Source organism: Peromyscus californicus, unplaced genomic scaffold, assembly GCF_007827085.1.
Source record: "Peromyscus californicus insignis strain IS unplaced genomic scaffold, ASM782708v3 Scaffold_5__1_contigs__length_169319896, whole genome shotgun sequence".
NCBI lineage: Eukaryota > Metazoa > Chordata > Mammalia > Rodentia > Cricetidae > Peromyscus > Peromyscus californicus.
The window spans coordinates 27,381,294-27,401,903 of NW_026294573.1; the positions used below are offsets into that span (position 1 = coordinate 27,381,294).

General features: G+C 50.6%; 1 protein-coding gene across 5 annotated transcripts in view; it reads right to left on the bottom strand.

Annotated features, from left to right (window-relative positions):
* Nucleotides 1-1,113: 1,113 nt before the first annotated feature.
* The window catches only part of Dlgap3 (DLG associated protein 3), a 67,435-nt gene continuing 47,938 nt past the window's right edge, over nt 1,114-20,610 (bottom strand). For 4 of the 5 annotated variants that reach the window (XM_052718770.1, XM_052718767.1, XM_052718768.1 and 1 more), the window contains exons 9-12: nt 4,081-4,565; nt 3,018-3,109; nt 2,531-2,674; nt 1,114-1,995 (exon numbers count right to left, since the gene is read on the bottom strand). In XM_052718770.1, coding sequence (XP_052574730.1) covers nt 1,777-1,995; nt 2,531-2,674; nt 3,018-3,109; nt 4,081-4,565 — 940 coding nt within the window. In that variant the 3' untranslated portion in view covers nt 1,114-1,776. The remainder of the gene's footprint in view (nt 1,996-2,530; nt 2,675-3,017; nt 3,110-4,080; nt 4,566-20,610) is intronic. The other variant, XM_052718771.1, reaches the window with a different exon arrangement.

A 20,610-nucleotide genomic window follows, 5' to 3' on the forward strand; every position in this document is an offset into this window, starting at 1 on the left:
CACACACACACACAAATTTTAAAAAGAACAGGGCGCAGGGCTACCCCCATGGTGTCTGCCAGTGACAAGCATTTGGTGAACAAAAGAGTAAGAATTGGTTGGTCCAGTGTGGCTCAAAACAACAGCCCCATGAGACAATAAAAGGGGCTTCTGCCGGGCGGTGGTGGCGCACGCCTTTAATCCCAGCACTCGGGAGGCAGAGCCAGGCGGATCTCTGTGAGTTCGAGGCCAGCCTGGGCTACCAAGTGAGTCCCAGGAAAGGCGCAAAACTACACAGAGAAACCCTGTCTCGAAAAACCAAAAAAAAAAAAAAAGGGGGCTTCTTTAGTGGGGCTGTCGTCACGTTCCTTCCCAATTGGGAATACCGTGCATCTCTGAATCTCATGATTCGGCATGAGACCCGGCTGGTCCACTACTTGTGGCTTTGTCATTCTGGAGAGCCCACTCAAGCGTCCTTGAGCGTCAGCCCTCTATCCATGAAGCACTCATCCCTTGGCGGACACTCCGGAGGCATTTAGGAAATACTAGCCACGCCTCCTAACTTGAAGTTAGTTTCTCAGTAAAGTTCCCTCCTTTATGACCCCTCCTGCAAAGTGTCCACCTACAGGAGGCATCAGAGAAAATGGCAGCGCGAATCTGGAGTTTGCTGCAGTTGACTGGATTGGACTGGAGCAAGAAAAGAGTACTTGTCCTCCATGGAACGCGTGTGTGCATTCACTGATTTATAATAACCTCACCACCACCACCACCACCACCACCACCACCACCACCACCACCACCACCACCACCACCACCACCACCGTTGTGCATGTGCCGTGTGTCAAGTACTGAACGCAGGGCTTCCCTTTCTGGAGGTTCTAGGAGGCAAAGGGCCCTGGATTGAATGAGGGACGAACGGGTTCCTTCCCTCCCCTTTACACACCAGCAGGATCCCTCCAGGAAGGCACAGGTCCTTACTGTGACCGCCAGAATCCCCCTTCTCCCTTCCCAGAAAGGGCTCAGGCAAACCCCAAATCAAGAGTGCTCAAGCTCCTGGCCCTCTCTCTTCCTCTCCCCCACCCCGCACCTTATTCAAGCCCCCCACAGAGGTGGTCTCTTCTGGAGAGAGCTGGCTCCGGTGCAGTTCTGCGGTTTTATTTTTCCTGGGATAGTCAAAGGGGATGTGGGAACAGCCACAGGTGTGGTGAGGGGAAGCCCCTGTCTCCCCTCCCCAGATGTGGGAAAGGGGAGAGGCCCAGGCGCCCTGGTCCTGGGTTGGTCCAGCCACTGTGGTCCCTGGGCCCTGTGGGCGGAGGGCTGAGGATGGAGCCCTGGGAAGGTGGGGCGGGCTCCTAGGCGGGGTTCGGGATTCTTCATAAAAAGCCACGAAGCTTGATCCCCACGAAGCCCAGCCCCGCGGGGTGTGGGGGGGACGCAGAGCCCAGATGGGGGACCCGGCCCGGCCTGGCCCGTGGGGGGGTGGGGTGTAAAATAATGGCAGAGATGGTGCCCATGGAGGGAGGGGGAAGGGTGGGGACAAAGCGTCGGACCAGGAAGATGGGAGTTCCAAGTGAGGGGCGCTGGGCGGAGAGGCACGGCCCCCAGCCTAGCCCGGGCGCCTTTGCGTGGGATCAGGAAGGTAAAAAACCCACGAAAGTGCGGCGGGCAGGAGCCGGGGCGTGCGGTGCCGGCAGGGCGGGCGCACGGAGCAGCCCGCGTTCACAGTGACCTCGACGCTGGGTGTACAGTACGGGTAGAAAACCGCGGGCCCGGGCCAGGTTGGGCGGCCCGGGCGGGTCACAGCCTGGTCTGGGCCTCGGGGATGTAGATCTCGATGCTGTCCGCGCTCTCGGTAGCCGAACTGTGGCGGAACGAGGCGGCGCGCTTGGCCGCCAGGAGCCGCTTGCGCGCTTCCTGCCGCTGCCGGTCCACGGAGTCCAGGGAGCGCTCCTTCACCGGCACGCCTCGCCCCCGCGAGGGCTTCTTTGGTATCGGCGGAGGGACCTTCTTCTCCTCCTGTCCGGAGAGCGTGCGCGCGGCTGAGCTGGGCGGCGCGGACCGCTGCGGCAGCCCGATTCGCGCCCCACACCCCCAGCCCAGCCCAGTTCCCCCCCCCACCCCGAGGGACTGAACTCGCGTGGATCGAAACGGGACCGCGCCTAGGGCTGGCCCGGGGACCCGAGGCTGCAGGTGCACGTGTTCCCACAAGGTCAAAGCCCCAGTACCGGTCTCCAAATGATGGCGGGGGTCGAGCGCCCCCTGGTGGAACCGTTCTCAACAGCTAGCACCCACGTGCAGCCTGGGGGGGTGGGGGGAACGTTGCCAGGGCTCCAGGGGCCTGCCTGGAGTCTCACCTCTGACACCCACCTAAGACGTAAATCTAGCAAGTAGAAGGCTGAAAATCGCCTTTAAAAAAAAAAATCTACTTTTACTCCCCACACTGCAGCTGACCAGAGGTGGCTGAGGCAGCTGTGGCGTGAACAGTGGCTGTCTTATCTAAAGCTGTTCTTGGTGCTGTGGCTTCTTGGCCTGAGGGGACCCACAAACACACCTTAGGCTCCAGGAGTTTCCAGCTGTTGGCCTTGAGTTGTTGTAGCTCCAGGAACTTGAGGGTCACATCCTCAATGGAGAGCTGCAGGAGGTCCCAGAAACCCGCCAGGTCCTGGAAGGTGGGCACAGGGAACGCAGTGGGGTCCTGCCGTGGTGGGACACACAGGGGAGGCAGCCAGTCAGGGAGGTCCGACCCCATGCAGGCTCAGGGGAAGCCACACTCAGTCTCACGGCTAGGAAGCTCAGCCTAGGGGAATGGGCTGAGGGATGGGGGACAGGGACAAGAGAAAGCCCAGGTCTCTCCTACCTGGGCAGAAACGCTGGGCTCCACCTTGAGGCACAACACTCCAAACAAGACACGTCTGACCTTTTGGCTTCTCTGGGACACACGCAATCCACCCCTCCAGGGACCCAGACCTGGTCCCACTCCTCAGTCACACTGGGTCATCTGCCAGATCCACACCCCTCGCTCTGCCCTCAACACTTACCAAGCTTTGCTGACACAGTCTGAAGAACTGCTGGACCTTCTGAGACAAGAGAAGCTGGGTACTGCCCACCGCACTGCGAATCTTCTCCAGGACTGCAGGACAGAAGGGGGCTCAAGAAGGTGGCGGGATGAGGTCCCTCTTTCCCCAGCCCCCCCCCGCCCGGAAGTGAACCCGTTGAGATGCTCACCTCTGGTTACTGTACTAGCTATCCATCTCTCTCCTCCAGCCCCTCCCCCATCCTACCATCAAACTTCCAACCACACCAAGACTTCCTCCTCCTCCTCAATGAAGCTCCTTCCTCCACACAGCCTGTGTTTACCAGGTGCTGGTCCCTCTGAGAATAGCCTTCCTCCCACCTGGGTCCCTAATCTCGCCTCCCAGCCTTGGCCGGAGCACAAGCTCAATGATCATTCACTGGCCAGATTCTGTCACTAATCAGTACATGCGTCCTTGATTGGTTAGGAACTGTTAATTCATCTCGGGAATCTGACACTGGCTCCCCTCGGACTGCACTCATGGGGACGGGCATACCCTCTGTCACAGGGCTGTCTGCCATGCGGACCTCCCATTTCCTCCTCGGACCTGTTCTCGCTTGAGCTGCCTCCTCCAACAATGTTAAAACCCTACATCTTTCACTGAGAAATCCCAGCATCCTCTGGGAGAGCCCTTCTGAACAGCTCCAATCAGGATGGCATGTGGGTCCCAGCCTCACCACCAAGCTCACACTGGAACCGTATACTTGTCCAGATCTGAACAGATTGTTCTTCACGGAGTTAGTGACTTAGCCTGGTAGCCACCTCCTTTGGCCTGGTCATGACCCACCCCACCCCACCCCCAGTCTCTAAAGATGTCCCTTTCCGGGCGCCCCTCCCATCATGCCCTGTTGCCAGTAGGAACCTCAAGCTCCACTACTGAAGGACCAAAGAGGAGGCAAGCCCAAGCCTGAAGGGAGGGGCCTGCTGGTGTGCTGCAGTTGGGACCCCCACCACGATACCCCATGCCCGGGCACCCACGCACAGGATGCCAGCGCCCCTCTCCCCCGCGTGGGTGGCAGTGGACTCACTCTCCTCGGGCAGCTCATAGTCCTCTGCCTCACGCTCCATCTGCTGGCACCAGTGTTCCAGTTTCTCTACCTCTGCCCGCAGCATCTTGATGAACCATTCGCCGTCCCGTGGGCAGGGGGACGTGCGGCCTGAGTCGGGGAGGCTGCGTGAACCGCGCTCCATCCAGGAATCTCGGCGGCCGGACCCGGGGCCGGGGGCGGGGATAGGGGTAGGGCCAGGCGACCCATCAGTGGCCGGCGGCTCATACGGCAGTGGGTAGCCCTCGCGGTAGGCCCACTGGCCCTGCGTGTGGACCGTGCGGAAGACTGAGTAGGTGGGGGCCCGGGGCCCGGGCTGGGGCTCAGAGGCGTGCCTCTGGAAGGAACGTCCGAACTGCAGGGCCTTGTCTTCTGTAGCCACAGTGGCCAGGCCGGCCAAGCCCTCCAGCTCCAGGTCTGCCTGCACACCGGCTGTCACGCTGTTGGAGCGCTTGAACCTCGCCCGCCTGTGGGAGGGAGATGCCTGTCCTCTCTGCTCCTGCTCAGGTCACCCCAGGTCACCACCCTCATCCCCACCCTCATCCCAACTCCAAGCAAAAAAAAAAAAAAAAAAAAAAAAGGAAGATGAGGGACCTACAATACAAAACTCTGGCCACTGATGCACACACTCAAAAATCAATCGGCCCTCGCAGCTGGTAGGTACCGAATATACTTACCTATTGCACTTCCACTGAACAGCAGTGACAGTCGAAATATTTAACTACCTGTATCTATGACCAGAAGAGACGCTGGAACATACCGTGTAAAGAGACTGACCTAGCAGAAGCCAGCTGTGGGGCTCCTGACTGTGGTAGCTCTTGAACTAGGAATGCAGAAGCATTTTGTTACTTTTCTTTGTGGTTTGTTGTTTTGAGACAAGGTCTCACTCTGTACCCAGGTTGACCTGGAACTCACCATGGGTCCCCCAGCTGCACACACATAGTGAGCTGCCTGCCTCCACTTCCTCAGGACTAGTATTCTAGTGAGCTGCCTGCCTCCACTTCCTCAGGACTAGTATTCTAGTGAGCTGCCTGCCTCCACTTCCTCAGGACTAGTATTCTAGTGAGCTGCCTGCCTCCACTTCCTCAGGACTAGTATTCTAGTGAGCTGCCTGCCTCCACTTCCTCAGGACTAGTATTCTAGGGGTTGAGTCACCACACCCAGCTTGCACTTCAGTATTTCTAGAAAAGATACGTCTCTGCATGTTTACAGTGGCTATCCAGCATGTCCTAGGCCTACAGAGAAGTGAGTAAATGGGGCCCAAAGATGTCCCAGGTCATCCAGCTTCAGAGTGCCAGAACCAGGATTTGGACCCAGGGCCGCACCAGCTAACGGAAGAAATGCCTGGGAGCAGCTTGGCCTGGAGGGGGAATACAGCAGGGAAGTCTTCAGCCCTGGGGTCCCGGATGGCTCAGCCCAGAGCCTGGCCAGACAGTCTGCCAGAGCCAGTGGAGCTGAATTAAGCTGTTGGCAGGAATGACAACACAGGGCCTGGAAATTTCTTGTCTTTGAGTTAATTATATGCAAATTCTATGCAAAACAGAAAGTCAATTGGCCTTGTTCATTTTTCCCACTCGGAGTTCAGAGTAGGGGCTCTTTTCTGTAAAGAAGTCAATGGGCACTATGAAGCATGAGGCTGGGGCCAGACAATAAGAAGCAGGAGTCAGGCTGGTTGTGTGTGTGTGTGTGTGTGTGTGTGTGTGTGTGTGTGTGTGTGTGTGTGTGTGTTTGTGTGGTGCGGGTTGTCAAAGATGAACAGAAGTTGAAGTAGTCTGGGAATTCAAGAACCTCAAAGGAAAGGACCCTGGGTCCTCACTACCTCCACCTCCACACAGTTAAAAGGCAAGGAGGTCTCATGAGACATCTCCAGGGTCCTGTCCAGCTTCCCAGGAGACTCTCCTAGCCACCCTCCCAATGCTCCTTCCCCCCAACTTCAACCTTCCTCCTGTGGCCCAGGCCTTCTCTCCAAGCCTGCCTGCCTGCTTCCTTCCAGCTGGCAGGCTGCCTGCTGGGAGCCTGTTGCCATAGAAACCAGGCCCAGAAGGATGCTGCAGGACTCAGGAAAGAGAGATGCACTCATGTGCAGTCTCCAACGAACCCCATGTCCCCACCCCCACCCAGAGAAAGGAGAGAGAACATACTTTCATTGGCTCCCACATGGCCTTCACCTTGGTATCTGCCCTGGGCACCATTCACCTTGACTACTGGCCTGGTCCCCTTTCAGATACCTCTGCACTCAGTATAGTAAGGAGGAAGGGAAAGCCCTGGACCAGGAAGCTCACCTGAGTCTTAATGCTACCTTTGTCAGTGTGTGCCTTAGGGAAGTTCTCCATCCAGACCATCTAATATGTGTGAGGTGCATGTAAAATACAGTCAAATAGCCCCGGGTGGTGGTGAAGCACACCTTTAATCCCAGCACTCAGGAGGCAGAAGCAGGCAGATCTCTGTGAGTTCCAGGCCAGCCAGGGCTACATAGTGAGACCCTATCTAAAATAACAACAAATAGTCTGATTAAATTTGTATTATATATAAGTACATATACATAATCAATATACATATGCATACATATAAAACCACAGGAATGGGACAATATTCCCAAGGTATTTATTTCCTCTGTCGAAAATTATATCTTGTGTCTGTTAAAATCTGGGACCCAGCAATTACTGCCCAGTCTACCCCAAGACTGGAGTAGTCCTCCAAAAGATAAGCTCTTCTAAATCACTCCCCAGCCCAAAACCCTTTCCATGACTCCCCACGGCCAGCAAGAGACAGCTCAAACTTCCATTCAGCACTGACCTGAAGCCCCTATTCTCTGGACGTGCCCGCATCTTCAGCCTCCTCCTCTCTACATCCTCTTTGATCCCTAAATAGATTATCCTCTGACTCCCAACCTCTGAGCATGCTGCTCCCCTGCCTGAGATGGCTGTTTTCACTCTCGCTCCCTGTCTATCCTCTGCTCAAGCCCCTGGGAGTCCCCTGTCCGCCCCCAAGATCACTCCTCAGTTCTTGGCCTCCTCAGCAGTCTTCCTGCATTTAAAGCAACTCCACTGTTTTGATTAATTAGTCTCTCTTTCTGGTGACAGCCACGTGTGTCTAACTATACTCTCAGGACACACCTCGGTCCCCTATGAATATTTGTGCCTTTGAGCTACAGTTGGTCCGTGGCCCCTTCCAAGCTCTAGCGATTGCAAACACCAGAGGTCACGGTCACAGTAGGCTTCTCCAGCAACTACATTTCTGAAGAGGTACCATCCCAACCCTTTTCCCTGTTGTAAGAGTTTTGAGTCTTAAAAGACCCCACAGGCTTACCTGTTTGAACAACACCGGCCCCCAGCTGTTGACAAGGTTTGGGAGGTTGTGGAACCTCTGAGACCTGTGACCTAACTAGCCAGAGTGGGTCACTGCAGAGTGAGCCTTGAGGACCTTTCTATTTCTGACACAGGCCTGGCCTTTCTGCTTCTCAATCTGCCAATAAGTGAATGGGCCACATGGACATCCTGCTGCCCAATGTCAGCCTGCACTCTTTCAAACTGTGACCCAAAGCAAAGTTTTCCTCCTTGAAATTGCCTCCCCATGAAACACACTATGGCTTAGGGTGTCCCTCCCCATTAAACACACTCTGCCCTTCCGCTCCACTGGCCTGATGCCTTCATCTGACCTCTGGGAAGACCTGAGAGGATTCCACACCACCTCAGACAGAAACAGGAAAGTGCCCCAGGCTTCGTGTTCTAAGTCCTTTCCTCGGAGAACTCTCTCAATGCATAAACCCCAAGGAAGGCTGAGGGAGCTGGGGAGCTGCTGGGCTCGGTGAAGCATGGTCCTCACTATCGCTCCAGCCAACAGTCATGTTTGCACAGGGTGGGCAGGAGTCAGCCATCCTTGTGAACTAGCTGTTCATGTGGGACAAGATCACAGTAAGAAAGAGCACTGGGTCAAAGGTCCAAGACCCTGGGCAGAGCTGGACACTTCACAGGTAGGTGGGGACAGTGCAACACAGAGAGAGAACGGAACCAGAGAGGACGGGGAGTGGGAGCCAGGAGGAGAGAGACTGAGATGGTAAAAGCCCTTGCTGCCAAGGATTGTAGCCCGAGTTCAAGCCCTAGGGCCCACACAGTGCCCGGAGAGAATCAACTCCTTCAGTTGTCCTCTGACAGCCACGCATGTGCCATGGTGCACACAGGTGGACATGCACGTGCATATATATGTGCAAGCACACACACAAACACAAATGCACACAGAGATAGACGTGATTTTTTTTTCGAGACAGGGTCTCTCTGTGTAGCCCTGGCTATTCTGGAACTCCCTCTGTAGACCAGGCTTGCCTTGAACTCACAGAGATCCGCCTGCCTCTGCCTCCTGAGTGCTGAGATTAAAGCTGTGCACCACCACTGCCTAGCAGATATAAATATAATTTTAAGATTAAAAGAAAACATTAAGCCAGGAGGAGTGTGTAGAGGCAGACAGAGGAGAGGAAGACCTCAAGGAAGTCTAAACAGCCAACGAGAGTTAGCAGCTGGTTGAGAATGAAAGGCTGGCCGAGGCTCTGTCCCTGCTGACCACAGCAAGAGCAGGTGCAGACTGCATGCGCCGTCAGGAGGTGGGGGAAACCAGTTAAAACAACCTCATCAAAGATGGCGTCTGAGAAGCAAGCAGGAGTAAGGGGGATGCCCATGGGAAGAAGAGAGGTTGGTTTTGGGGTGGCTCTAGGTAGCCATATCCTGGGGGGAGGGGAGAATCTGAGGGGGACATGTGAGATAATGGTGCCCAAAGGATTTCTTGATCCCTGGAACCTGGAGGTACGCCACCTCCCATGGCAAAGGGGACTCTGTGGTCTTGGCCAAGTTCAGGATCCCGAGATGAGATGACTATCCTGGATTATCCAGATTTGATGGTTCATCTTAATAGTCAGCCTGGCTGGGTTTCTGAATCGCTCAGGAAGCACACCCCTGGGTGTGTCCATGAGGGCAGCTCTGGAGATGTTCCAGTGAGGGGAACAGAGCTACCCTAAGCAATCCGAACAGGAGCAAAAAGCCTGCTGAGCATCTTCTCATGCTGGGCACTTAGCTCTCAGCTTCCTGACCTTGGATGCAATATGACCAACTGCCTCATACTCAGGCATAAAGGACCATGTCTTTTTTTTTTTTCTTTTTCTTTTTTTTTTTTTTTTTTTTTTTTTTTGGTGTTTTGAGACAGGGTTTCAAAACACCCTTGGCTACCCTGGAACTCACTCTGTAGACCAGGCTGGCTTCAAACTCAAGAGATCCTCCTGCCTCTGCCTCCCGAGTGCTGGGATTAAAGGCATGTACCACCACCACCTAGCAGGACCACGTCCCCTAACCACAGAGAAAATAAAGCCTTCCTTTCTTAAGGTGCTTCTGCTAGGAATTTTATAACAGCAATGAGAAAAGAGTACCACGCCAGATGTGTACAACTTAATCACATGGGTCCTTATTAATAAGAGAGGGAGCCCAGAAAGGAGGCGGAGGAAAACTACTTGCCTAGCATGCACAAGGTCCTGGGTTCTGGGTTTCATCCCCAGCATCACAAAAATAAAAAGGAGAATAAACAGGAAAAGGTAACAAGATAGATTCTTCCTCGTACTTCCAGAAGGGACATAGTCTTGCCACCACTTTGCTGTTAGCCCAGGTAAATCTAGGAACAACTTCTGAGCCCCGGAAATGTAAGATAATAAACATGTATTTACCACACTCGTCACGGCAGGGATGGGTAACAAACACATGTGTAAAGAGAAATCGAAGACAGGGAAACAGTCCCAGTGGGGCATGGGATAACGGTTAACACTTTCTGAGCACTTAGTATATGCTAAGTTAATCACCTAACATGACTTAATGTCCCTAGCATCAGGGTGACAGCATCATCCCTTCTCACAGATGAGAAAAGATACCCTTAACAGGCAAAGTGATTTCCTGAGACGGAACAGTGACCCAATCCAGGCAGAGGCCACCTCAAGTCATTTCATGCCAACCCCAGGCCTCCCCATCCTTAGGGATAGTACAGCAATCAGCTGTCTGACTGCTGAGGCGGGCTGATAATCTGAGGAGAGAGAAGAGATAACAAGCAAGCTAGGAGCTGGTGTGGAAGTAAACCGAGGTCCCGGAAGACGGCCTCAGTCATCACAATGAAGTGCATGAGGAGGCTACCTGCTGGAGATTTGTGGGGGTCGGAGGGAGGAAGGAGAATGCGCTGTTTTGGGGTGTCAGCAGAGTAGAGGAGTTAAATCTGGGTTCTCTAGCGCCAGACTGCCTGGCTCCAAAGCCAGCTGGATGGCTCGTGCCTGTTCTGTCATCTTTTAAGTGAGGAGGACGGCAGTACCAGCCCCAGAGCTGGGAGATAATGTATGGGAAGAAGGGCCAGCACCTGGCCTGCCATTGTGTGAGCTATTGTGGAGAAGTAGGAAAGTTTGTGGCTCTCGCCCGCCACCGAGAAAAGGAGCTGGCCGCACACAATAGCCCAGCGTAGCAGCGCGGCCCCAGCTCGGCCATTGTAGTCATTAATTATTCTGATTGCTGTTGATCATTTCCATCTGTTCTCCCGCAGCACTCGGAACAAAACCTCCTTTATCCTCCCATCACATGGCACTGGAGTCCGTTATTTGCATATCCGTCTCTTTCACTAAAGAGAGCAGTTCCTCAAACATCACTGTTGGCTGGGTGGCCGATTGGTTGGTTGGCTGCAGGGTGGTGGGGAGTGTCAATTATCCCCAACATCTATTCTCCCTTTCTTCCTCAGTAACAGAACCCCATGATTTTAAGCTGGACAGGTGGCCACTTTGGATAATAATTCACTTCCCAATCTCCCTTATAACTAGTAGAGCTAGGCGGCAAAGTTCTAGCCCGTGGGATGCAAGCAGAACTGTTACAACTTCTAGAAAGTGTTCTTGGAAAGGAAGTGTTGGGCCGGGCATGTAGTTCAGTGGGAGAGAACTTGCCTAGCGTGCACAAAGCCATAGTAGTGGAAGTGTTATTAAAAGTAGGCCAGTGAGATGACTTAGTAAAGGTACCGCACCAAGCCTAACCGCAGGAGGCCAATCTCTGACTGCCATGTAAGTGGAAGGAAGAGCCCACTCCCACAAGCTGTCCTCTCTAACCTAGACACACACACACACACACACACACACACACACACACAAATGCTTTAAAAAAAAAAAAAGGAAGGATATAGACTCCATGACTAGACCTCAAACAACTATTTTGGAACACGATATAGATACCCTGTGGAGAATGCAGCCTGGGTTCTGAGTCTGTAGGACACCAACCAACCCTTTGGACACCCAAGCAAGCAAGAAAGCAACTTCTGCCATATTTAAGTCACTGTCATTCATGGGTTTTCTATAACTCACATCCAAACCTAATCCTAAAATAACATGAATCTTCAAGGTCTTGAAGCCCAGGACTTAGGTCCCTCTTTGGTTTTGGACTTGGTAGCCGTTACTGTGGTCTTCACCAGCGGTAAGCACCAGGTAGGAAACGGCCTCTGTTGTGATTTACCACTCATGTAAAACAATGCGTCATAGTTCCTCTCTGGGCCCTTTAACTAGCCTGTGGAGGCCTCTTCCCCCCCCTCCCTCCCCCCGCCCCCACACCAGTTCTTTCGGCTAACAATGATTGAGTTCCTGGTAATCCTGGAAGTCGTTATCATGGCGACTTCAGGGAGTTGGCCCTTTTGTGGCTCTCTGGGCAGAAATTGTGTTACCCCAAGAGATAGCGTATCCAAGGAACATTCAGTACCCACCAACTGGCAAGGGTTTTGCCAGGAGAGTTTGGCAGCAGGGTGGCGGGGGTGGGAGAGGAGTGGGCAGTGGGGAGGGGGAGGAACACGTCAGTGCACCAATCTCTGGAGAAGCTCCTCTCTAAGAGAGCAGCCAAGACTTCAAGCCAGGGTCCAGCAAGGCAGACTCAGAGGTCTCAAGGGTCAGTGAAGAGCCTCTCCAGGCAGCCATGAAGAAGGTGAAATTCTGACATCACAGGAAGTGGACACCATCGTGTTAAAGCAAAGTAAGTCAGACTCAAGAAATAGCCCGTTCTTCTCAGGTGCAGAATCTAGGGGTGTGTGTGTGTGTGTGTGTCCGTGTCCGTGTCCGTGTGTGTGTGTGTGTGTGTGTGTGTGTGTCCCCGTGTGTGTGATAAAAGTAGAAGAGGGACTATGCCGGGGGAAAGGGGTTTAAAGGGAGAAAGACGAGAACAGAGAGGGTGGTAGAGATAAAAGATAAATACCTCAAATTCTCTCACCTATGGAACATGATTTAAATATGCACATGTATAGATTTACACATACATATGGACAAATAGGACATTAAATCAGAGTGGGGACAGTTTGAAGGGAGGAAAGGGACAGCTGGAGGAAGAACAAGAGAGTGTAACGGGGGGGGGGGGGGGGGGGTGTGGTTCACAGAGGCAAGGTACAATGATAGACCAGTCTTGAATTAGAAGAGATCCGCCTGTCTCTGCCTCCCCGGTGCTGGGATACAGAATTTTGAGGTCAGCCTGGGCTACATGAGACCCTATTTCAACATAGCAAGAATAACAGCAACAAGATCACCTTTTCTTTGGTCCCCTAAGTCCCAGGAATAGCTTTTCTGCACATGCTGTACTCTTTGACTGTGGTCCAGGCATCTGGGGCTGGGAAGACAAGTGCAGTAGGAACTTCTAACTCTGTTTTCTGTGGGAGTCTCGATGATCCTGCGGCTAAGCTTCAAATGGCAGGGGTTCATCTGATTCTGCTCATCTTGGTAGCATGGTACCTACACAGTACTTGACAAGTATAACAGGGATCCAGTAACCTGGTAAGCAAATGGAGAGGGTCAGAGGAGATGGAACTGAGAGATTGGTCCCAATGATGGGCAACTTGGAAGCATCCACAGACAAGCTTCAGAAAGGAGAGGCAATATATCTGAACTCCACCCAAGAAGCCATCAGGGAGTGTACCAACGGATGATGTTAGTTCTACATTTATTTGCTTATTTATTTAGTATATGCATGCATGTATGTCACAGTGCAAATATGGAGGTCACAGGACAACTTGCAGGAGTTGGCTTTCTCTTTCCATCATGGGTTCCAAGGATTGGACTCGGGTTGTGAGATTTGATAATAGCAAGCACCCCTCTCCCTGGCGCTGCCCAGCAGTTTTTAAAACCAAAGTACAGACTAGGAAGCAAAAAAGATAAGAATCCAGAAAAATGGGTGGCAGTGGGTAGAGGGAGGCCTGGAAGTCTGCCGAGCAGGGCTACTCGACTCCATGGCTCACCTCTAGGTACCAGTTGGGGCATGGTGTGTGGTGAGTCAGAATTAACGTGCCAGGGACAGAAGGGCTGGCAGGAGCTGTGCAGGTGTACAACAAAGGATGCCTTCGGCAGACAAGCAAGGAAGGCTGGCCAGAGAGATGGGCCAGATCTGCCCTGTCCCCACCTGTCACACTCTGAATGCCCAGTGCGATCACCTGTCCCAGAGACTCAGTTCTTCACTGTCTCTCCTCCAACACGCTCACCATCAAGACCTCAGCGCTCACACCACACTCCCTGTCCGTCTGCCTTGCCCCAGCTTCCCTTTTCCTTCAAACTGCTCCTTCACTGGATCCCCTTTTCCCTGTGGCGGCTGCTCTCAGCCTCATGGAAATGACTGATCGATACTGAAGAAGAAGGTAGGAAGCACCCACCCACACCCAAACACCTAGAAGAGCTGGAGAAAATAAAATCAGAAAGGTGTTTCGGCTCCGATGCCAGGCTTGGAAATAGAAGACAGCTTCAGGTTCCAGAAACAAAATGCAGTCTTCAAACGTGAGTAGTGAGAGGACTGCCAAGCCAAGAAAGCCACAGGAGGGTCAGGCCAGACATATGCTGAAGGCTAGGAGGGAAGGCTGAGAAAGGGAGAGAGCAGAGACCCCCAAATCTATACACCATGGGGAGCTAGAGGGAGATCCCGCACAAAGCCAACAGCCAAAGAGGTCAGCTTTGTTTGTAAACGTAGACTGAAAAAAAAAAAAAAAATCCCATGCTAGTGTTTCAGGAAGGCAGCCTGGAAGGAGGATGCTGGGAAATGAGAACATGAAAGATGTTTTGTATGGAGATCCATACATGTTCCAGTGTGTTCTACCAGGGAAACACAGAAACTTCAAGCTGAGATATTCATTTCCAAGTGGATCTAAAGCTCCAGCAGTCCCCCAGTGAGGAGGAAACGGAGTACCCAAGGAAGGAGTGGGCAGTGACAGACGCACACACAAGTCATTTAGGTGTGCTTGTGAACCTGCACCATCAGACCACACAGACACAGGGGCTGATTTAGCCCAGCCCTCTGAAGAGCTATAATCAAAACGCTACTCAAGCCTACAGGCAGGCTAGGAAGAGGGAATGAAGACAACGTGGTAAACATACCTATAATCCCAGCAGATGGGAGACTGAGGCAGGAGTATCGCCGTGTGCTTGAGGCTAACCCTGCCTCAGAATGGCCACCCTCCAAAAAAAAAAAAAAAAGCTCCATGAAATAAAGTATTCCAAGGCTCTTATTTATGTTTATAGGGAACTACTGACTAATTGTGTTCCTAGAAGAAATTGAGGATTCGTGCTATCGATTTTATGTTGAGACAGTGTCTCACTATGTAACCCTGGATGGCCTGGAACTTGCTATGAAGATGAGGCTGGCCTCAAACTCACAGAAATCCACCTGCCTCTGCCTTTTTGTCCCTTTCTTTTTAAATACAAGGTCTTGTTGTTTTTCTAGGATGGCTTCAAATTCCTGGAGTACTTTTATGAATCTGTTTTTCTTTCTTTTTTTTTTTTTTGAGACAGGGTCACACTATGTAGCCCTGGATGGTCTAGATTTGGCTATGTGAACCAAGCTGGCCTCCGACTCAAGGAAATCTGTATGGCCTTGCTTCCTGATTGCTACCATGCCCAGCCTATGTGAGATATTTTCATACACCTCTCTGCCTGAACTTGTGAATTAAACATAACAAGAAAATGGAAGATAAACATTTGGGAATTATAATTTATAAGTCTAATTATATATGAGATACATCACACACACATATATTCATCTATTATATGTATGTATGCATGATGGAGAATGTCTTAACAATCTAAGAAATTGGCCTAGAAATATGGCTCAGTGTTGAAGGGCACTGGCTGCTCTTCCAGAGGACCCAGATTCAATTCCTAGCACCCAAGGGGCAGTTTACAACCACCTCTAACTCCAGTCCCATGGGTTCCAACCCCCTCTGTCTCTCTCTCTCTGCCTGCTGCCTTTGGATCAAGATGTAAAGCTCTCAGCTACTGTTCCAGTACCATGCAGGCTGGCCAGCCTGCCGGACTGCCTGTCACCATGCTCCCTTCCATGATGCTCATACCCTAACCCGCCTCTGAAACTGTAAGCAAGCCCACAATTAAATGCCTTCCTTTATAAATTGCTTTGGTTGTGGTGTCTCTTCTCGGCAATAGAACAGTGACTAAGACAACATAGTATTAGGAATGTAAAAATAAAAAATAAAAACCACATAGAGAAAGAATGAACATCTACAACATTATAATAGCAAGAGGAAGGGTTATTTTGTGCCACACATTTTGTAAATTGTCCGTTTTTATAATGGTTTAAAAATACTGACTCAAGAAGAAAAATAGAATAAAGCCAGAATAGATTAATAGCCACTAAATAAACTAAAGATAACTTATAAACTTCTTCCCTCCCCCAAAGGCACTAGACTAGAAAGTTTTATAGGCAACCTTTGCTAACTCTTAGGGAAATGGTCACCTCTGCTTTATAAGACTGTTTCTAAGAACAGAGAGAGAGAGAGAGAGAGAGAGAGAGAGAGAGAGAGAGAGAAAGCTATCAGACTCATGTTAGAAGTCTAGCATGAAGGCTGCAGAGATGGCTCAGGGATTAAGAACACTGGCTGCTCTTTCAGAGGACCCAGGTTCAATTCCCAGCAACCACATGGTGGCTCACAATTGTCTGTAACTCCAGTTCTATGGCTTCTGACACCCTCACACAGACACACATGCAGGCAAAACACCAGTGAATGTAAAATTAAAATAATAAAAAAAAAGTCTAGCATGAGCATCATATCTAAACTGAATAACAACTGAAACAAAATTATGGCACAAGCATAGTGGCATGCACCTGTAATCCTAGCGCTTGAGAGACAGAGGCAAGAAGATCAGAGTTCAAGGCCAACCTGGGCTACAAGATATCATATCTAAAAAAATCATGGGGGCTGGGGATTTATCTCAGTGGTAGAGCGCTTGCCTAGCAAGCGCAAGGCCCTGGGTTCGGTCCTCAGCTCCGACAAAAAAAAAAAATTGTGGGTCAATATTACTTATGAACACATTAAAATCTTCAAGCAATAACTATTCAAAAATGTAATTATATAAAAACTAACACGCCGGGCGGTGGTGGCGCATGCCTTTAATCCCAGCACTCGGGAGGCAGAGCCAGGCGGATCTCTGTGAGTTCGAGGCCAGCCTGGGCTACCAAGTGAGTCCCAGAAAAGGCGCAAAGCTACACAGAGAAACCCTGTCTCGAAAAAAAAAAAAAAAAAAAAAAAAAAAAAACTAACACAGGAAGACTTATTTTTAAAACTGCTAAGGCAGCCGAGAATGGTGGTACACTCCTTTAACCTTATCACTCAGGGAGTCACAGGCAGGCAGATATCTCTGATTTCAAGGCCAGCCTGGTCTACAGAGCGAGTTCTAAAACAGCCAGGGCTGTTACACAGAGAAACTCTGCCTGGGGTGGGGGTGGGGGAGAAAGAAAGAAAGAGAGAGAGAGAGGGAGAGAGGGGGAGGGAGGGAGGGAGGGAGGGAGGGAGGGAGGGAGGAAGGAAGGAAGAAAAAGAAGAAAAACTGCTAAGGTTCCATATATCCATTTTTGGTTTTGTGATTAGCCAAAAAAGCCCTGATTGTTAGCTGTGTGCTTCATGTCTTGCACACTGCTTCCTGGGTTACAGACGATACTTCACAGCCTCCCTTGCAGCTAGGTGACTCCATGTGATGCAGTTACAACAAATACAGTATAAGTGAAAGTGTTCCAATTTTCAGGAAGTCTCTTATAAAAGAAGACAGTATCATCATCCTCCCACCCTTCTTCCAACTGCTAAGAGTATAGATGTGATAAGGACAATTTTTGAACTTCAATTTCTTTTAATATGAAGTAATACATGAAGGTAGAAGAGCAACAAATGAGAAGGACCCTAGGGTCCTGACACTGCATTGCCTATGTCAAGGCTAGCTGGGTTTTTTTTTAAAGTAATAAGTGTACTTGTTTATGACAATATTGAAACCCCGTTAAAGCCTAATTTAATCTAAGCACACAATAAAATCAAGCAGAGGTTATCCCAAGTCTGAAAGACTAGACCAACATGGAAAATTCATTCATATATTATATCACATTCCACACGGAAAAAGGAAGTCTAAGATCATTTCAGTAGACTCCCAACATTCAATCAAATTCAAGCTGGATCTTATGTTTAAAAAAATAAAGGTAAGGATGTAGTTCAGTGGTAGAGCCTTGCCTGGCTTGTGCAAAGGCCTCAGGTTTTCGTGCCAGCACCAGAAGAAAAAGGAGGAGGGGAATAAAGGGTTTTCTGTCTCTTTCTTTCCTTCCTTCTTCCTTCCTTCCTTCCTTTTTTCTTTTTTTCCCTAGACAGGGTTTCTCTGTGTAACAGCCCTGGCTGTCCTGGAACTCACTATGTAGACCAGGCTGGCCTCAAACTCAGAGATCCACCTGCCTCAGCTCCTGAGTGCTGGGATTAAAGGTGTGCACCACCAACTGGCTTTCTTTCCTTCTTTCAGTAATTATGTACTTTATTGCGTGTTTGTGAGTGTTCACTTGAACGTGCCTGGTGCCCCCACAGGGAGAAGAGGGCATTAAACTGGAGTTACAGACAGTGGAGAGCTGCCACATGAGTGCAGAGAACAGAACCGGGGTCCTCTGCAAAAACAGCAAGGGCTCTTAACTCCTGAGCCATCTCTCTAGCCCAAGGGTTTTCATTTTTTAAAACCCTTAAGAGAGTAGGAATAAAAGAGAATTCCTAAAGGGACAAAAATGGTACCCATCAAAATTTGTTACAAATGTCATCATTAGAAGTCTATCCTGGGGGCTAGAGAGATAGATCAGTGATTAAGAGCACTAGCTGCTCTTCCACCGGACCTAGGTTTGACTCTTAGCACCATTTGTAACTACAGTTCTAGGGATCCGATGCCCTCTTCTGGCCTCCAGGGGTCCTGCATGCCTTTGGTGTGCAGATACACAAGCAGGCAAAACACCCAGACACATAAAAAAATAAATAAAGTGTACCTCAGGCCCAGTAAGATGGCTCAGCAGATGAAGGCTCTTCCTGTTGAGCCTGACATTTGATCTCTGGGACCCACAACATGGAAGAAGAGAACCAGTTCTTGCAAGTTATCCTCTGATTGTATACATGCAAGTGTCTGTGTATGCACGCACGTGTGCGCGCACACACACATAAATCAGGAATGGGATGAGCCCACTACCACTCAACACAGTATATAATTCAATACATTATCATAAGAAAAAAAAATTTAACCAATGTCTTACTATATACCCCTGCCTGATCTGGAACTCACTATGTAGGTTAGACTGGCCTTGAACTCACAAAGGTAGGATCTGCTTGCCTCTGCCTCCGAAGTGCTGGGGTTACAGGCATTCATCATCACATCCAGCAAAGAAAAAAAATAACATTTAAAACACAGATTTGAAAAAAATATCCTAACTTGAAGAAATTGATTAACTATATAGAAAATCCATCACGATTATCAGACAACCTGAGACTTGATAAGGGACCAGCAAGACTGCTGAATACAAAATCAATATCCCAAAACTGAACAGCTCGCGTGCACTAGCAGTGGCCAGTTATAAATACCATAGGAGAAAGGCCTGATGTAACAGCCAGCAGAGTTCAAAACGCCACCCACCACCCTCCTGCATCATGAAAACCACCCTGATCAGTCTCATTTCTACTATTTCTTCCCTCAAACGCATTCTCCATCTACTGCCAGGCGTGACATGGTGGCACACCCCTGTCATTCCCGAATTTGGGAACTGGAGGCAGGAGGATCAGGAGCTTGGGGTCGGCCTCAGCTACATAAGTGAGCTCTAGGCCAGTTAGGGATGTGTGAGACCCGATCTTTAAAAAAAGAAGAAAGTCTCCATTCAGTACTTAATGCTCTTTTGTAAACATAAATTAAAGCGTGTCACGCTGTTCCTTTGACCTTTTAATAGCTACTCATTACGTATAATTAGAGCCCAGTTCTTTTAGCCTATGTCCTGCACAACCTGGCCCCGGCATTCTCCAGCTCCCAGCACTGCCCACTCCCTCCACACTGGCCACATGACCCTTCCCCCAGTTCCCAACACATGCCCAAGTCTTTCCACTCCCAGCACGCTATCCCCTCTCCCCCAAATGCTCGCCCCCAACATCACCCCAGTGTGCCCCTCACTTGTCTACTTGAACTAAGTTCACTTTACCCCTTCTTTTATGGATTATACCGTTACACAGAATACTGTTTTTCATTGTGGATTATGTATACCCTGTCTTGATTTCCCTCTAGCCCGTAAGTTCTATGAGGCAAAAGTCTTATCTGTGACAGTTTCCAGAGCATTTGATGCACAGCCCACGAGCTGCCACACACCAAATGCTCAGTAATTATCGGCTGACTGACACCATCGGTGAATGGCTGGGTGGCGATGTGCTCATCAAAGGCCTGCTGCACCATTCGCCGGACTCCAGCTTCTTTGAAGGAATGAAGGACCACTCTCCAGTAGCAACCTATCTGAATGAGGAGTCAAAAAGCCTTCCAGGGAACCAATGAAGACTTGTGGGTTGGTTTAGGAAAGGCGTGGAAGTCAGGAAGGAGGGTGGGAGCACAGAGCTGTATCCACGCAGGACTCTGACTTCTCTCGTGGTTTGCAAATGGACTTTGCCACTCAATGCCACTGTTCTGTAATTTTCATGGCCTATTAAGGGTTTGGAGGACAGCAGCTGCCAGAATAGGCCAGGCAATGGGGCAGCTTTTTGTCACCCTAACATTCCAGGAGCATATGGTGCTTCATGGAGCTACAGCAGTAGGAGTGGGCAGAAACAGTGACTCCCGAGGAACCCCAAGACTTGACCAGGCACTCAGACAAGGCCAATCCAGGGGTTCCCAGAGACTGTAATAACCCTGGGAGGGTTGGAAAGGCCGACAAGGTGTCTGGGAACAGCTATCAGGGGGTCTACGAAGGCTCTCATGTCGTTCCCACCATGGATATGGCCTTAATGACCTCGATTGCCATGAAAGCCCTCAGAGCCCTTTGCCAAGAAGGTTCCCTGCCACCATACTCGGGCTCGCCAGCCTGGTGTCATAGCAGCCTAGAGGACACATAGGGCCACCGTGGCACTGCCACCTGGCCATTAGTGAAAGTGTCTCCCTACAGGCTTCCCAGAGCAGAGAGGACTCTTTCCAGGACTCCCTCCAGAGCTCACAATGTTAATTCTTCAGCTGGA